Source organism: Acomys russatus, chromosome 14, assembly GCF_903995435.1.
Source record: "Acomys russatus chromosome 14, mAcoRus1.1, whole genome shotgun sequence".
NCBI classification, from domain to species: Eukaryota; Metazoa; Chordata; class Mammalia; order Rodentia; family Muridae; genus Acomys; species Acomys russatus.
This window is the reverse complement of record NC_067150.1, coordinates 37,475,563-37,493,423: the sequence shown is the minus strand read 5'-3', so window position 1 is coordinate 37,493,423 and position 17,861 is coordinate 37,475,563. Positions and strand designations below refer to the sequence as shown.

General features: G+C 43.4%; 1 protein-coding gene across 4 annotated transcripts in view; it reads left to right on the top strand.

The window, feature by feature from the left end:
* Positions 1-15,370, top strand: part of Rnf214 (ring finger protein 214) — a 38,977-nt gene extending 23,607 nt beyond the window's left edge. For 3 of the 4 annotated variants that reach the window (XM_051156342.1, XM_051156344.1, XM_051156343.1), the window contains 9 exons: positions 7,741-7,837; positions 8,060-8,148; positions 10,209-10,299; positions 10,500-10,598; positions 11,381-11,757; positions 11,884-12,016; positions 12,413-12,517; positions 12,804-12,899; positions 14,185-15,370. In XM_051156342.1, coding sequence (XP_051012299.1) covers positions 7,741-7,837; positions 8,060-8,148; positions 10,209-10,299; positions 10,500-10,598; positions 11,381-11,757; positions 11,884-12,016; positions 12,413-12,517; positions 12,804-12,899; positions 14,185-14,250 — 1,153 coding nt within the window. In that variant the 3' untranslated portion in view covers positions 14,251-15,370. The remainder of the gene's footprint in view (positions 1-7,740; positions 7,838-8,059; positions 8,149-10,208; positions 10,300-10,499; positions 10,599-11,380; positions 11,758-11,883; positions 12,017-12,412; positions 12,518-12,803; positions 12,900-14,184) is intronic. The other variant, XM_051156345.1, reaches the window with a different exon arrangement.
* The last annotated feature ends 2,491 nt before the right edge of the window (positions 15,371-17,861 follow it).

Here is a 17,861-nt window from a genome sequence, read left to right as displayed (position 1 = left end):
ATCCTGCTTCATCCTCCTAGGTGTTGGGGTCATGGGTGTGAGTCACCATACATAACTTATTTTTTACATGTACTTTGTCGGTAAAGCCATGATGCAAATACTGTTGTTTTCATAAATGGAGAAATTGACACCTACAGAGATTCAAGAACTTGTCTAGGATCATATAAACAATACCAGTTAGGAACACTATATTAAATTATTTTTGTTTTTTAAAAATTTTATAACTTTCATGGCTTCTATGATAAAGAATAAAGTTAAATTTTATAAGTATATAAACATATCAACCCTGGATTGTACAGTGTGATAGAATTTCAACTACTGATACCTAAAAAATACATATGAGAAATAATAGAAGTGTAGGACTGAAAGAAATTAGACAAATGTTAAAACTTCAGCCTGGCATTGCAGCTCATGGGGCTACTCCTAGCACTTGGGAGGCCGAGGCAGGAGAATTGCTGCAAGTTCTAGTCCAGTCTGGGCTACAGAGTGAGGCCAGGCAAAATCAGAGGCCAGAAAACACCTTATGGATGTGTTCTGCCAAAAATGTGTGGTGGTTTGTTTTTTTTTTTTTTTTTTTTTTTTTTGTACTTTGTATGCATGTGAGTATGTGCACACCATAGCATACATGTAGAGGTTAGAGGGGAATTGTCAGACATTAGCTCTTTCCTTTTGCCATGGGAGTCTGAAGGATTGAACTCAGGGCATCAGATTTGGTGACAAGTACCTTTACTCACAGAGCAATCCTGCCAGCCTTGGCTTTGTTTTGTGTTTTTCATAATGGGTTATTTGAAAAGCCAATGGTTATGTTATAATGTAGCTAGTATATAAGAAAGCTAAGCACTTTTATCACTGTTCAGAAACTTTCCCCTTTATTTAATTTAAAAATTTTATTTTAGGTGTATGGGGACTTTTTCAGCATATATGTCTGTGAATCACTTGTATATCAGAGGCCAGAAGAGAGTGGCAATTCCCTGGAATGAGAGTTAGATGGTTGTGAGGCAGCATGTGAGTGCTGGAGACTGAACCTCTGCAAGAGCAGCCAGGGTTACTAACCACTGAGCCATCTCTCTAGCCCCAGCCAATTTTTTTTTCATTAATAAAAATGTTATTACACTTACTTATTTATTTGAGTGTGTGTACTGGCTACTTTTATGTCAGCTTGCCACAAACTAGAGTCATTTGGGAAGAGGGACTGTGATAGGCTATGGGGACTTTTGAAGCTGGAGTAAATGCATTATGCGTTATATTGTGGCTATGAGCCTATGGGGCCAGGGAGTGGAAAGTGGTTGGTTTGAATAGGTTTGGCCCTCATAAACTCATGTGTTTGAATGCTGGCCAACAGAGAATAGCACTACTAGGAGGTGTGGTCTTGTTGGATGGGGTGTATCACTGTGGGGGTGGGCTTTGAGGTCTCCTAGGCTTATGCTCCACCCAGTGTTAAATGCCAGTCTCTTAGCTACCTTCAGATCAAGTTATAGAACTCTCTGCTCCTCCAACACCATGTCTGCCTGTGCGCTGCCGTGCTTCCCACCGTGATGATAATGGACTAAACCTCTGAAATTGTAAACAGGCCCCAATTAGGTGTTAGCCTTTGTCATGGTGTCTCTTCACATCAATGGAAATCCTAACTAAGACAGAAGTTAGTACCAGGAGTAGGATATTACTGTGATAAGCCTGACCGTGCTTTTGTTTGGAGGAATGTGGACTTTGGATTAGGAAAGTGGTGGAATACTTTAAGGGCGCCTTAATGAGCTATCCTAGTTGGAATATGGAAGACAGTGGTGCTGAGGGTGATTTGAACTGTAAGGGCCTGGCTCAAGAGCTTTCAGAGGAGAAGTATTTTAGTATGTTGCCTAGAGATTGTTCTTGTGATCTTTGAGTGACGAATGTGGCTGCTCTTGCCCTGAAGATTCTGCCTGAGGCTAAGATGAAGAGGTTCAAATTAATTGCATTGACAAAGGAAATCTCAAAAAAAAACTAGCATAGACTTTGTCCTGTGGTTCACTCTTATGCAGAGTGTTTTCTTTAGATGTAGCAAACTGAGAAAGGGAAAATACAAAATGTATGGTTTAAGGATTAAAGGGGCACCAGGAAGTGGAATGGAGCTAAATCTGTGTTTAAAGATATCAAGTGGAATTAAGGGAGTGGTAGCCTTAGGTCAAGATCTCACCCACCTAAGCTTATTGTTTATGTGTTTGCAGATATGTCATGTTAGGTACAGTTACATCATGTCAGGCATTATTGTGACCTGGCTATTGTTTTCATTTGGACAAAAGGAGATATGATTGTGTGTCAGATTGACAAGGGATGGATTGGGATGGCTAGTCTTGGTTGTCAACATGACTGTTATCTGGAATGATCTTGTGAAAAGGAATTAAAGAAAAGATTAGGTCCAGGCATGGTAGTACATGCCTTTAATCCTAGGAGTCAGTCAAGTAGATCTGAGTTCAAGGCCAATCTGGTACAGAGCAAGTTCCAGGTAAAGAAAAGCTTAGATCCAGGAGAGGTGGTGCACACCTGTGATCCCAGCACTGAGGGAGGCAGAGGCATGCAGATCTCTGAGTTGAAGGTCAGTCTACAGAGCAAGTTCTAGACAGCCAAGCTTAGGGAGTAAAGGAAATCATTGAAAATAGAAAGGTGGTAAAAAGAAAATAGAAAGGTGGTAAAAAGAAAATAGAAAGGTGGTGAAGATATACTAGAACAAGGGGCCATGCCTAGCCCCAGCAAGCAGCAGAACTTGGCAGCTTTGGCCACATGGATCTAGCTTTAGAGTTAAGAATCGAAAGGGTTATTGGTACAATTGATGCTGATTAGCTGAAGCTAATCATCAGTGATTAAGAAGAAACCAACAAGCTGGGTGTGGTGGTGCATGCTTTTAATCCTAACACTAACACTCTGGGAGGTACAGGAAGGCAGATCACTGGGTTTGAGGCCAGCCTGGTTTACAAAGAGAGTGTAGGACAGCCAAGGCTCTACACACACACACGGAGAGGGGGAGAGGCAGACAGACAGACAGACAGACCAGCAGCCAGGTGCGATGGTGCATGCCTGTAATCCCAGTACAAAGTGAGTCCAGGACAGTCAAAGCTACACAGAGAAACCCTAGTCTGTCTGGAATACAGCCACACCTTTAATCCCAAACAATGAAGGTAAAGTTAGTTTGGAGAAGAAAGCATCCATGTTTGAAAATGATGCCTAATTTAGAGGCAAAGTGACAAACCAGAGAAAGATTTGACAGACTAGGATATGCCTAACTCTCATGAGAAGAGAGAGGAAAGGGGCGACTTAAGGAGAGCGGTGCAAAGAGACAGGGAGAGGAGGCAGCTTTGTTTTGTTTTGTTTTGTTTTTGTTTTTTGTTTTTCAAGACAGGGTTTCTCTGTGTAGCCTTGGCTGTCCTGGACTCGCTTTGTAGACCAGGCTGGCCTCGAACTCACAGCGATCCACCTGCCTCTGCCTCCCGAGTGCTGGGGAGGCAGTTTTAATAGGACTGTTTTACAGAGACAGGTTAAAGAGAGAACAAGCTAGTCACAGGTGAAGACAGAATGAGACATAGAGTGAGAAGGAGCCAGAAGATGAGAACAGATTGCTAGTTAGTTTGAGGCCAAGCAGAACAATTCAGTCAGAGGCTGAAAGAAAAGCCAGATTGAATCATTCAGCTAGAAGAGGAGTTTTGAGCCAGAACAGCTGAGCTGAACTAGCCAGCCAGAGTTCAGAAAGAACTAGAAAGGGTGACCTTATTAAGCAGTAAGTCTCAGAGACTGAAAAGATTTTAGGCCTAGATTAGATTGTGTAGAGGCTAGAAGCTTCCAGGACTAGGCCTAGGTTAGCAGATGGAGGCAATAAGCCTTGGAGACAACAATTACCTCAGGTAAATAAAAGATAACTTTTACAGACTCTCAATTGAGAAAATGTCTCCGTAAGATTGGCCTTTAGGCAGGTCTTTAGTGTGTTTTCTTTCTTTCTTTCTTTCCTTACTTTTGTTTTGTTTTTTGTTTTGTTTTTTTTTTTGCTATAGGGTTTCCCTGTGTAGTCCTAGCTGTTCTGGAACTCACTCTGTAGACCAGGCTGACCTCAAACTCACAGAGATCTGTCTGCTTCTACTTCCGTGTGCTGGGATTAAAGGCGTGCGCCACCTCTGCCTGGCACATTTTCTTAATTAGTGATGTGGGGGAGAGATGGCTTAGAGGTTAAGAGCACTGGCTGCTCTTCCAGAGCTCCTGAGTCCAATTCCCAGGGACCACAACCATCTATAATGAGATTTAGTGCCCTCTTCTGGTCTGCAGGTACACATATAGGCAGAATATTGTATATATGTATGTGTGTGTGTGTGTTTTTTTTTTTTTTTTAATTAGTAATATGGGATGGCTCAAGCCATTGTTGGTGGCACCACTCCTGGGCAGATGATCCTGGATGTTATAAGAAAACAGGCTGAGCCAGCCAGTAAGCAACATTCTTTCATGGCCTCTGCATCAGTCACTAGTGGACTGTGATGTGGACGTTTAGCAGAATAAATCCTTTCCTCCCCAGATTTATTGGTCATGATATTTTACCATAGACAATAGAAATGCTAAATCAGTGTGTATGTGTGCAAGCACATATGCCCACATACGCTATAGCACATGTGTGAAGGTCAGAGGACAGTTTGCCGAAGTTGTTTCTCTCCTTCCCCCGTGTACGTCCTGTAGATTGAATTCTGGTCATCAGACTTAGCGGCAAACACCTTTATCCACTAAGCTGTCTTGCCAGTTCTTTCTAGCCATTTTTATTTTAGTAGTCAGTAGTTCTCTTTTGTGTGGATGCTGGTGAGGTAAATATGGCTAAATGCCCAGAGGAAAAGAATTTTTGTTTGTGAATATGTGGAATTTTTCATACACACAAGAGGATTTTTCTAAGTATGTACATATATAAACACATATGTAGTTGACATATGTATTTAGCAAAAGACAGATTATTCCTTGAGCATCTGCCATCTTCAAGGGTATCACCAGACACAGAAGGCAGCTATCTGTTATGTTCTATATTTATCCCATTATCAATGAAAGAAAGGTCTCCATAAAGAATTTTGCTCTTTCTTTCTTTCTTTCTTTCTTTCTTTCTGTTTTGCCTGGATATTTGTCAGATCTTGGAATTACAGACAGTTGTGAGCTGCTCTGTGGGTGCTGGGAATTGAACCTAGGTCTTCAGGAAGAGCAGTCAGTGCTCCTAACTGCTGAGCCATCTCTCCAGCCCTAGCATTCTACATAGTCTTATGCTGAGAAGATTCTAGTTTTGGAGGCTTATGTGTTTGTCAGGGAAGTATTGCTACCTATAAGCCTTTAAAGAACTTCTAGAGAAGTGTTATGTGACAGAAGTTAATTTGGAGACCATGTGGTCTCCAAATTACTCAGGTCTGTTAGAGAGCAGAACTTGTCAATAGAAAGCAGATGCAGATTTATGTCAATAAATAAATGAGTGTGTATGTAGCAAACATACCCAGAATCTCAAATAGAAGGCAGAGATATGTGGAGGATTGGGTCATAAACAAGACTGTGGGGGGGAAGGAGCCTTAGACACTTCTGTTAGGAGAAATGCTTCTGGGGCTGGAGAGATGGCTCCATAGCTGTTCTTTCAGAGGCGGCTCACAACCATCTGTTACTCCAGTCTCAGAACCTCCAAGAGTACCAGGCACAGATGTGGTACACAGTGATACATTCAGACAAAACACCTATACACAAAAGATAAATAAAGTAATTAATTACATTTCAAGAGAGAATTGTTGCCTTTTGCTCGGCATGGTGACTCACACTTAAATCCAAGCACTGGGGAAGCTGAAACAGGAGGATTGCTGCAAGTTTGAGTCTAATCTGGGCAACATAGAGACCTTGTCTGGAAAAACTTTTTTAAAAAGACTATATATGTGGTGGTAGAGGCTTTTGGTCCCAGCACTCAGGAGGCAGAAATGGGTGGATCTCTGTGATGTCAAGGCCAACCTGGTCTATATAGTGAGTTTCAGGACGTAGTGAGACTGTCTTTAAAACAAAAGAACAGCTAGACACTTGTGCAATCCCAGCACTCAGGGAGGCAGAGGCAGGTGGATCTCTGAGTCTAGGACAGCCAAGGCTACACAGAGAAACCCTGTCTCAAAAAACCAAAACAACTAGGGAAGAGAAAGAATGAATTGTGCTTTCAAATACTTAAGGTTATTAAGAAGAATAAAACCATTTCTCCCAATAGAGAAAAGAGCATTTATCTTAGTATGTAACTCTTTCAAACTATTTCTTTTACCTCTTAAAAATGCATCAAAGAGGCTGGACATGGTGACACAGCACTTGGGAGGCAGAGGCAGGGGGATCACTGTGAGTTTAAGGCCAGCCTGGTCTACAAAGCGAGTCCAGGGCAGCCAAGGCTACACAGAGAAACCCTGTCTCAAAAAACAAAACAAAACAGAAAAACCAAACCCCCTCCCCCCAAAAAAGCATCAAAGACAACATAAAACATTTTCATCCCATCCTTTCTGTGAGTCTGAGTAATCCATGCTGTAGCTCACAGCCAAGTGTAATAGGAGAAACTTGTCTTCCTGCTCTAGTCCACAATGCCCTCTTCAGTCCTGAGTAGGAGGGCCAGCCGTCCCAGTTTAACACAGAAAGGCTCATCTCCTAGGAGAATTCCAGTGCTCAGCAAACTAGAACAGTTGGTCACCTGAATCCTGAAAGTGAGTACACCAGCCACAGGGATAGGAGTTGAGGTAGGAAGCATTTTAAAATGGGAGAGATGGATAGACACAGGGAGTGCTAGGTATGGTGGAGATACACTGTCCTTCTGAAGCAGAATCTCAGCCTATAACATTAGCTGGCCTAGAAGATAGTGTTTAGCCTAGATTGCCCATACATTTGTGGCTCCTCTTGTCTTTTTTAAGATTTATTTATTCTGTATACAGTGTTCTGTCTGCATGTAGATCTGCACACCAGAAGAGGGCAGCAGAGCTCATTATAGATGCTTATGAGCCACCATGTGCTTGCTAGGAATTGAACTTAGGACCTTTGGAAGAGCAACCAGTGCTCTTAACCTCTGAGCCATCTCTCCAGCCCAGCTCCTCTTGTTTTAAGCTCTCATATACTGGAATCACTACCAAAAGCCTCATCCAGCTTCCACCCGTTTCACATTTTCCTATTGAAGAATTTTACTGTAGCAAAGAAAACGCAGAGATCACTAAGCTAGTAATGAGTGCTCAATGATTGTGGGTTTGAGGTGAGTCTTGCCTTGCCCATCATTTGGTGCTGTGCTCTTTTCCACGCACATCGGAAGACACACTGAGAAGTAAAGAAACACCATAAAGGTGTTGACTGCCCTGAGTGCATGGAACACTGTGCTCGTGAAGGGTTTTGTTTCTTTGAGACTGGGTCTCACCTTGTAGTCCAGGCTGGTTTAGAACTCAAAACAATCCACCTCCTGTAGCCGTCCAAGGACTAGGATTGTAGGCATGAGCTACTATGCCCAGCTAGATTTGAGCTGTAAGAGAGATTCTTTTCCTGCACTAGGTAACTTTATTTGAGCAAGTGGAGAAGTGACCATTTCCCACCTTGGAGCTGCTTGCAGTTTAGAGCACTGTATACGTCATTTGTCTCTCTCTCTCTCTCTCTCTCTGGAGCGAGGCTTCACAGTGGCCCCGGCACAGCAACCTGGGGTTTCTTTTTGCCTTGCTGTTGCTCTACAAGCTTCATTTCCTTCCTTCACCTTGTTCTTGTTTTCTTACTATATAGAGAAGTGTGGGAAATGGAACTGGATAGACTCAAGAACCAGGATGGCGAAATCAACCGGAACATTATGGAAGAAACAGAACGGGCCTGGAAGGCAGAGGTAAGAAGAGACAATGTCTTCAGAGCCTGGGCTTTGTGCTCCCAGGTGCTCCACAGTTTTCCTAGAGTATTGGAAGCCTGGAGGCATTTATTCTAACTATGCATAGTTTGCATTTGTAAAGTTAATAAGCTCTCTCTCCCTCTCCTTCTCTCCCCCCCCCCCATGTGTGTGTTCACACGCATGCATTTTATGTGTATATGTGTGCATGCATGGGTTCCTTAGATCCTGTCACTAGAGAGCAGGAAGGAGTTGCTGGTGTTGAAACTGGAAGAAGCAGAGAAAGAAGCGGAGCTTCATCTGACTTACCTCAAGTAAGTGCCTCCCCCTAAGGCCTAGGCCAGCAGGCCTGCCTGGCACCTGTACTTGTGTTCACAAGACTTTTTAAGGGCATCTCCATGTGTACACCCATAACTGCTCAAGGGTTTCGCTTTCATGTCCTTTGCACTTTCTTGCTCTTTCCTCTTTTTATTCCTTCTTTTTATAGCTTTGTTTTTTTATTATTGTATTTCTATTTGAGAAAATTCTATCTGCTAAGCTATCAAAGCATAATATAGTCTTTGGAGCTTTGTTTCTTCCACGGCCATTTCTCCTCTGTCTGCCCCAGGATTTTCAGGCAGGCCAGAACCCTCTCTTTGGATGATGACATGAACCAGGCATGCTGGTAATCCTGTAATCCCAGAAATTGGGAGTCTGAGGCAGAAGGATTGAAAGTTCCAGGCAAGATGGGCTACATGGGAGACCGTGTTTCAAACAGAAAGGTGATACCATTTTTATGAAGCAGATGACATTGATGCTCTGGTTTCTCTAGCATTTGCTCCCATCTCTTTTGTTTGTTAGTTTTTGTTTTTGTTTTTTGAGACAGGGTTTCTCAGTGTAGCCCTGGCTGTCTTGGAACTCTCTCTGTAGATCAGGCTGGCATTGAACTCAGAAACCTACCTGCTTCTGCCTCCCAAGTGCTGGGATTAAAGGTGTATGCTACTACACCCAGCTGTTTGTTTGTGTGTATATATATATATATATATATACACACACACACACACACACATACACACACATATATATATATATATATATTTTTTTTTTAATTTCTTTATTATATATACAGTGTTCTGTCTGCCAGCCAGAAGAGGGCACTAGATCTTATTATAGATGATTGTGAGCCACCATATGGTTGCTGGGGACCGAACTCAGGACCTTTGGAAGAGCAGCCAGTGCTCTTAACCTCTGAGCCATCTCTCCAGCCCCTTATATTGGGTTTTAAAAAGAGATTTTATTTATATTTATATGTGTATGTTTGAGTGTATACACATGTGTACAGGCACCCACTGACAGATGCCAGAGTTGTCACATGCCCCACAGCTGGGGTTATAAATGGTTGTGTGGTGCTCAGTGTGCATGCTAGAACCAAACTTCATTTCTCTGCAAGAGCAGCAAGCACTATTAACTTAAAATGATGCTGAGCCATCGTCTGTCTAGTCCTAGGGCTTTGCTTGAGATAGGATTTTGTGTAGTTCAGGCTGCCTGGAATCTTTGATTCTTCTGCCTTTATCTTCAGAATGTTTGGTTTATTGGTATGCATGACCACATGGCACTGAACTTTGGGCTTTAATAGTGGAGGGATTGGGGCAAGGGGAAGATGGGTAAATAATTAGCCAGTTTGGTTCAAGATATGGTCTCATTGATACTTGTTTTGGTTCATGTTCTGTAAGGTGATCTGAAGAAGTCCTTACAGCTGTCATCTCTTGAGGGGATCAGTCTGGTTCCCACAAGATGAGCACTTCTACTCTAGGGTGCGGCTAACCCTCATGGGTGATCACTCTCATGTAGAGGGGTGGTCTTTCCTTAGAAGGTGTATTCTTCCTGGAATCCAAGGTGACTGTAATTTTAGGACACAATTCTTTGTGTCATCATGAAAAGGGGTGCATATACATTAGATAAGTGCTAATAAGTCACGTAAGTGAGATTAATTAACATGCCCATGCAGAGTCAAGCACTTGCTGACCTGCAGAGGAGACACACACAATGGAGACAGACAAGCTGGGCTGCTGTCTTACTGTTAGTTACTTTGAGGGACCACAAATAAAGGCAATGCTTTTTGGCCCAAACTGCTTCTAAGTGTGTATTTTCTGTAAATTAAGACTAGGTGGTGGTGGTGCTGGCGGTGCACAGCTTTAATCCCAGCACATGGGAGGCAGAGATAGATGGATTGCTGTGAATTCAAGGCCAGCCTGGTCTACAAAGCGAGTTTCAGGACAGTTGGGGCTACACAGAGGGACCCCATCTCAGAAAACCTAAATAAATAAATACATAAATAGAATTGATTTTTGATGTTTTGTTTTTTGAATTCTGTGAATTCTTTGTTGTTTGAAAGGTCAACTCCTCCAACACTGGAGACAGTTCGTTCCAAACAAGAGTGGGAGACAAGACTGAATGGAGTTCGGATAATGAAAAAGAATGTTCGGGTGAGTGTAGTTAACAGTGGGATTTAATCGGCCCCAGGTTGCTCGTACCCTCTCCTGACAGTAGATTGGTAGGTTGCCTTGCACTGCTGCACAGAGCCTGCTCCACCACTCCTGTGCTTTCCTGAGAGGAGGTGTGTGCTTTCTCCTTAGTCCACTCAACCTAGCAGTAAAGGACGGCCTTTCTCTTCCTTTTGTTCCAGGATCAGTTTAATAATCACATCCAGCTAGTGAGGAATGGAGCCAAGCTGAGCAGCCTTCCTCAGATCCCCACCCCGACTTTGCCTCCACCCCCTTCAGAGGTAAGAGTGCTGGCTCTGAGAAGTTCGTCATGTGTGTTGTCAGCAGTCAAGAGTTCTCTGCTTGCTTTTATTGTTTTTCTTCTTCCTTTTTTCAAGATAGGGTTTCTCTGTGTAGCCCTGACCATCCTGAACTCCCTTTGTAGACCAGCTTTGAGCTCAGAGATCTGCCTGTCTCTGCCTCCTGAGTGTTGATTAAAGACATGCGCCATTACCACCCAGCTCTAAAATTTTGTATGTGCCTGTGTTTATATAATGTATATGTGAGTGTATTCTTGTATATGTGTGTACAGGTGGGTTTGTGTGTGCATGTGTGTGTTCCCATTACTTTCTACTTCTTAGAGCTTGTTTGTTTGTTCGTTTGTTTGAGACTGGGTCTTATTATGTGGCCCTGGCTGGCTTGGAATTCACTGTGTAGGCCAGGCTGGCCTCTGATTCACAGAAATCCGTCTGCCTCTGCTTCCTGAGTGCTGGGATTAAAGACATGCATTCCACACACAGCCTATCTACCTTACTTTTTGAGACAGGGTCTCTTGCTGAACTTAGAGCTCAGGGATTGGCTAAACCGGCTGGCTGCTGCAGGGATCTGCTTGTCTGCCCCCACAGCAGTAGAGTTGCAGATATATGCCCTACTATAGGCTTCTGTGTGGATGTTGGGATCTGAACTCAGGTCCTTATGCTTGCAAGGCAGATACTTTACCAACTGAACCATCTCCTTAGCCCTTGCTCCAGTTCCTAATCTTTTCTCCCCATCTCTTTTGTCCTCCACCTTTTCCCCTTTGCAGGCAGATTTCATGCTTCAAGTATTTCAGCCCAGTCCCTCTCTGACCCCTCGGATGCCCTTCTCTATTGGGCAGGTCACAATGCCTATGGTTATGCCCAGTGCAGATCCTCGCTCATTGTCTTTTCCAATCTTGAGCCCTGCCCTTTCCCAGTCCAAACAACCTTCCCCACCTCTTCCTGGCTCACATGGGAGAAATAGCCCTGGCTTGGGTTCCCTGGTCAGTCCTCATGGTCCACACATGCCTCCTGCTGCCTCCATCCCGCCTCCCCCAGGCTTGGGCGGTATTAAGGCTTCTACTGAAACTCCCCGGCCCCAACCAGTAGACAAACTGGAGAAGATCCTGGAGAAGCTGCTGACTCGGTTCCCACAGTGCAATAAGTAAGTGTTGTTACGAATCAGTTCAGGTATCTGCCAGAGAAATGTTTATGGTTTGAAATAAGGAGGTGTGTGGATGTGCCCATGAAGATTGATTTTTTTTTTTCCTTCAACATTGTTCTTTCTCAGGGCCCAGATGACCAACATTCTTCAGCAAATCAAGACAGCGCGTACTACCATGGCGGGCCTGACCATGGAGGAACTAATCCAGCTGGTAGCTGCTCGGCTGGCAGAGCATGAACGGGTGGCATCGAGCACTCAGGTAAGAGGAGCCACAGGGAGAGAACTTAGACCTGCTGAGAGGCTGAGGAAGAAGCCAGCTTCAGAAGACCTGAGAGTGAGGAGAAACATCAGAGCAAGGAGTATCTGGTCTGCTCTTTTCACCGTTAAAAGGAATGACTTCTATTTGTGTTGTCCTTCTAAAGAAATTGTTGGTGTGTGTGTATGTTTTCATGGGTACATGTGTGGAAGTTGGAGGACAACTTGGAGAGTCCATTTTCTTCTACGGTGTGAGTTCCAGGAATTGAACTCAGGTCATCAGGCTTGCGTGCAAGCACCTTTACCCACTGAGCCATCCTGCTGGCCCCGATTTCTTTTTTGAAACATGCTCTGTTGCTCAGACTCTCTTCCCTCACTCTAAAATTATTTCTACCCACAGCCACTTGGTCGGATCCGGGCTTTGTACCCTGCTCCTCTGGCCCAAATCAGTACCCCAATGTTCTTGCCTTCTGCCCAAGTTTCATACCCTGGAAGGTCTTCACATGTAAGACTCTTTTCTTTTAACACTGGGATGTGGAGAAGCACAGGGTGAGGAGGGAGTTGGGTTACAGGTAAGAATGCTAGAGGAAACCATTATCTCCACAGCAGGGTTGTTTGCAGCCCTACTGGGAACATGCTGCAAGTACTTTAGGCAAGAATCTAGGTGAGGACTTAGATTTCTTTTGCTGAAGAATAGTTTTGCTCCATGGAACTAACGGATGGAGCCATGGGCATAGCAGGCAAGGTGACCCAGAAGTTGGTGAGCTGTGACCAGCCTTCTTGTCCCACAGGCTCCACCCACTTGTAAGCTATGTCTGATGTGTCAGAAACTTGTCCAGCCCAGTGAGTTGCACCCAATGGCCTGCACCCACGCGCTGCACAAGGAGGTAGGTATTACATAGCATTCTTTTTTTTTTTTTTTTTTTTTTCCTCTGTGTAGCCCTGGCTGCCCTGGACTCGCTTTGTAGACCAGGCTGGCCTCGAACTCACAGTGATCCACCTGCCTCTGCCTCCCAAGTGCTGGGATTAAAGCTATGCACTAACATTGCCTGGCTTTTTATTTTTGTTTTTTGTCATTGGTGTTTTGACTGCATGTATATCTGTATGAGGGAGTTTGATTCCCTGGGACAGGAATTACAGATAGTTGTGAGCTGCCATGTGGTGCTGGGAATTGAACCTGGGTCCTCTGGAAGACAGTCATTGCTCTTAACCGCTGAGCCATCTCTCCAGCCCTGTATATCATTTTTGTGCTGTTCTCTTTGTGGTAGCTGAGATTAATTTTTCTTGAATATTTTATTAGGTAGATCCTCATCATTACTATTTAAACATAAAGTTTTCAGTCATTTGTGGCCTCATCATCATCAGAGCTCAGACTCTGTAGCTAGGAGCTCAGAATTATATCTCATTCCCTATAGGTGACTAATAAGCAGTTCATCCTGAAACACTGATGATCTTTTCTTGGCTGTGCTTTGCTTTAGCTGAGAGGAATGAAGAGGAAATTAATAACTCCACTAAGAGAACAGTCTGGAGGCCTGTCTGTTACCTTCACTGACAGACTCACACTTGATTCCTGCTAGCAGTGGAGTGATTACTTCTTAACCATTTTGTTTTGTTCATTTTGTTTTTCTAAGAAGTAAAAACTGAATTAACATCTAAATTCTTTCAACTCCTTATTTGGTAAGGATGACCTTGAACTTTATTTTTAACCTTGAGCTGATCCTCTTGAACTTCAATAGTCTTGCACATCTCATACAAGTGTGGTGCCATACTTGTGGATTGTGGATCCAACCCAGGGTTTTTTGCATGCTAGGCAAACACTCAGAGCACCATTTTCTTCAGTCCAGCATTTACATTCTTGATAAGAAAAAGCCCTGAGGGCACACACATACATTGAGTAAGTTTTTTTTTTTTTTTTTTTTTAAATAGTGGAAAAAGACTCCTATGTTAACCTCAGGCCACCATGTATATAAGCACAGTCACTAGCATGTTTCCATACCAACAGGGGTATACAACACAACACATAGAGAGACCACTGAAAGAGCCTGCTAGTCCACCTGGTTCCTATGAGAATTTTTGAGAGTTAGATCTTGTGATCTAGAATGGCACTCTCTGCTAACCTTACTTTGCTTTCCCAGCTAAGTCTGAGGTATACATGTGTCTCTTTCTTTCCAGTGTATCAAATTCTGGGCCCAGACCAACACAAATGACACTTGTCCCTTTTGCCCAACTCTTAAATGATGGACCCGACTGGGGAGGAAGAAGAGGAGAACTGATGTGAACAGGAAGCGTGGGTTCAAGATCTCTAAAGCTCTATATTTATACAGTGACATATACTCATGCCGTGTACATTTTTATTATATAGGAAATGTGTGTATAGAAAGTCTGTATTCAAATGTTCGTAATGAAAGTATGTATATAACGCAGAAACACCCTTTTCCCCTCATCTTGCAGTTTTTGTGTGTGTGTGTGTGTGTGGGTTGCAGATTGTAGGGAATATGATATTTAATTTGGCCTTGAGATCATGATCCCTTCATAGGGCTGTTGTCTAACCCATCTGGAAGCTGCCGTTGCTCTAAGGGCACTCCGCTTTGGTTTGGCTCAGCCTCTAATCCCTTTTTGTAAGGTTCATGTATGCAGATTTGAAGCCTGGTGCTCACCCGCTGTCCAACCAGATGCCTTGTGTTGCAGGGGCCTCCATTCCAATGGATAAAATTATATTGGTTGAGGGGGAAAAATGTAACTCTGATAGTTTGATTTTTCATTGAATATTTTACTATGTTAATGCTTATTATTTATACATTGATATCAGGTATACAGGATATTCTGTTTTACGTCAGTAAAATCCACAGTCCAAGAACAACATAATCAGGTCCCATTTCTCCCACCATCTGTCTGTCTGTTCTATTTCCTGGATAGAAAAGCACAATTCACAGGTTTTCCTCTGCCAAGCCACCATTCCTTGTTGCCACTAGCTTGGCATCCACTAAGCACTGACAGGCCAGGCTTGCAAAATGCTTATCCTTCCCGTTCCTCTGGTCTCCTAATCTAACTATCCCCTCCCCCCAAAGGTTAAGGCAGTTGGTTCACAACCAAGTGGTTTGGAGACCCTGGGTAGCTCCAGGCACTGGGGTGAGATGTCTGTGCAAAATTATTTGCAGAATAATCATGGGACGTTGGACTTTAATGTGTGAAGCAAGAATGACATAGGGGACACATTCTCTGTCTAGGATAAAATGGAGACAAAGTGAGGTGAAAGGAGGTGGGGCTTGGCAGTCGTAAGCCATGTTTTGTACATCCTCATCTGGAGTGAGATAGATTCCCACCTCTGCTTATTAAGGACTTGTGGTTTTCATGTCTGAGACAATGAGAACCTTGAGTTTTTTCCAATCTTTATCTTTACTCCCACAGGAAATGGCTTTAATTACCTTCTTTTTTAGAATTAAACAAGTATTAATCAAGAAATAAATTGGATCTGGGGAAAGGACGACATGATGTTACCAACAATTGATGTTTCCCCATTCTGAGACTGAGAAGTGCTTGTTGAATCTAGCAATTTGTATTAGGACAGCAAAGATTTTCTCCTTTCTGAGCTGACTAAATTCTCTTTTGTGTTTTCTTCCTTGCCTATGAGCTCATGGATGAATTATTTCTCTTGCCTTATTTGTCCAGGTTGACTGACAAGCATGTTTAAGGGACTGGACTTCCCAGGGTTACCTTGTCATCTTAAAGGGGGTCCAGAATGGCCTGAGTCCTCAACTTTTTAGAGGTCAGGTAACCACTTTCTTTGGTTAATGATGTACTTCTGTCTTCCTGTCTCCAGTTTGATACTATTTTGAACAGAAAGGGTGGCAGAATGGAAGACTGCTTCCTTTGTCTTTTCATGTGGGGGATTCATTTTCTGTCTTGTAATCTTAAGATTGTATTCTCACTTCAGATGTGCAGCAGCCTGGCACTCCCTGTGTAGTACCTCTCAGTGTCCCCTGAAAACTGTAAATTGGAAGTGAGTAAAAAGAATATTGTGTCTAGTCAAACATAATGGCACAAGCCTATAATCATGCCATTTGGGAGCTGGACACAGGAGGGTCAGGAGTTCAAGACTAGCCTGGGCTATATGAGACTCTATCTCACCCCAAGCCTCATACACACACAGACACACAGACACACACACACACACACACACACACAATTTCTATTGAGAGGTGACACATACCTTTAATCCCAGCACTTAGGAGGCAAAGGCAGGAAGTTGCTATAAGTTCGAAGCCAGCTTGGTTTACATGAGATGCTGTCTTCAAAAAAGAAAAAGAAAGTTTTTAAAGCCAAAAAAAGAAGGAGTGAGTCAGGATCAAATTGTCTCCCAGAGCAAGCCCTAGGAAGGCAACACTTTGGAGAGTGTATCCTGCAGCTGGCGCCTCATCAGTGTGGCTCTGTCCTTGCAGACGAACAGTCAGAAAAACACTCAACTTCTGCCGTCCCTGTTGCCCTCTGGGCCTCAGTGGTGTAATCCATGCAGACCAGTGGCAGAAGCCCCACGTGCAATGTGGAGATAGGCCAGTCATTTTTAAGGAAACTTTAAAAATAGAGCCTTATAATACATATTTTTACAAGCAAGAAGCTGTTGTCAAGATTTTTTTTTTGTTTTACACATCAGAATTCATAGTTTTATGATACAAAGGAGTTAACCACCAAAAGAAAAATAAATGCAAATTTCCCCCTTTAAAAAAAAAAAAGATCACCAGTTACTAGGGTAAATAACAACTAGATTGGGTTGTTGTTGTTGTTTTGCCCTGGAAAGAGATAGGAAAAAACCAGTTTTTCCTAACATGGGTAGAAATTATAAAGCAGAATGTTGAGTTTTCATTTCATGGGAGTGATCCTGGAAGCTTATTTACACTCTAGTTCTGAGCTGGAAGTAGACAGTCTCCATCTTCCTGGCAGTCTGTGGGTGGGGGTGTTCCCACTCAGCCAGTGCAGCACCAGTGCGAGGGCAATGAAGAAGACCCAGCTGGAAAACTGTGACTCATTATTCTTATTTTATTGGTTTATGGCTTGTGGGCAGCTGGCAGGGCCAGCAACTCCAGAGGCCCTGCTAGTATCTCCCTCTCCCCATCAGCTAGTGCCATGCTTGGCAGGTCCCTCCCTGAAAGCAGTGTGTAGAGCATAGGGATAGGATGCAGTGGGTATCTCCAGAAAATTCAGCTCTTCCCACTAACACTGGTTTCATGTCTATTGTGTTAGAACTGACAGTGAAAAAGTGAGTGTGTCCCCCATTACCTAGCCCAAGAACCAGCCTGGGTATGAGTGTACTATTGGGAGGGGAAGCAGAGAGCTGGACAGAAAGACTGCTCTATCTGGAAAGGAGGAGAAGGAAGTAAGGAAGCCCTGAGGCTGCCATCCTTTCTCCAGGCAGCCTTGATACTGAAGGCAATGACATAGAGCTGGAAGGCCCTCTATCTTACATTCATGGTTTAATACTAGCCGATGTGTGTGATGTTGCCTTAGCCAAATAAATAGGGCGCCTAGTAGAGAGGGCAAGAAAGTAATGAACCCACTCACTACTTCATAAAGATCTTAACACTTTGTACCACTGGGCAAGAAAGATAAAATAAAAATAAATTCCAGGCAGAGGCAAAGAAATCCTATACCTGCTGATTGAATCTTCAGGGTTCTGCCTTTGTGGAGCAGATAGGAGAACTCTCCTGTCTGTTCCTTTTAGCACCTTGGTTGGAGTGAACCTATGCTATGAAAACAATTCCCAGCCCTGTAATAGTCTGTTGTCCCATAGGGCACCTAGGATCTCAGGGTTGGGATATTATGGTGCCACATAGTATGTAGAAGAAGCAGGTAGA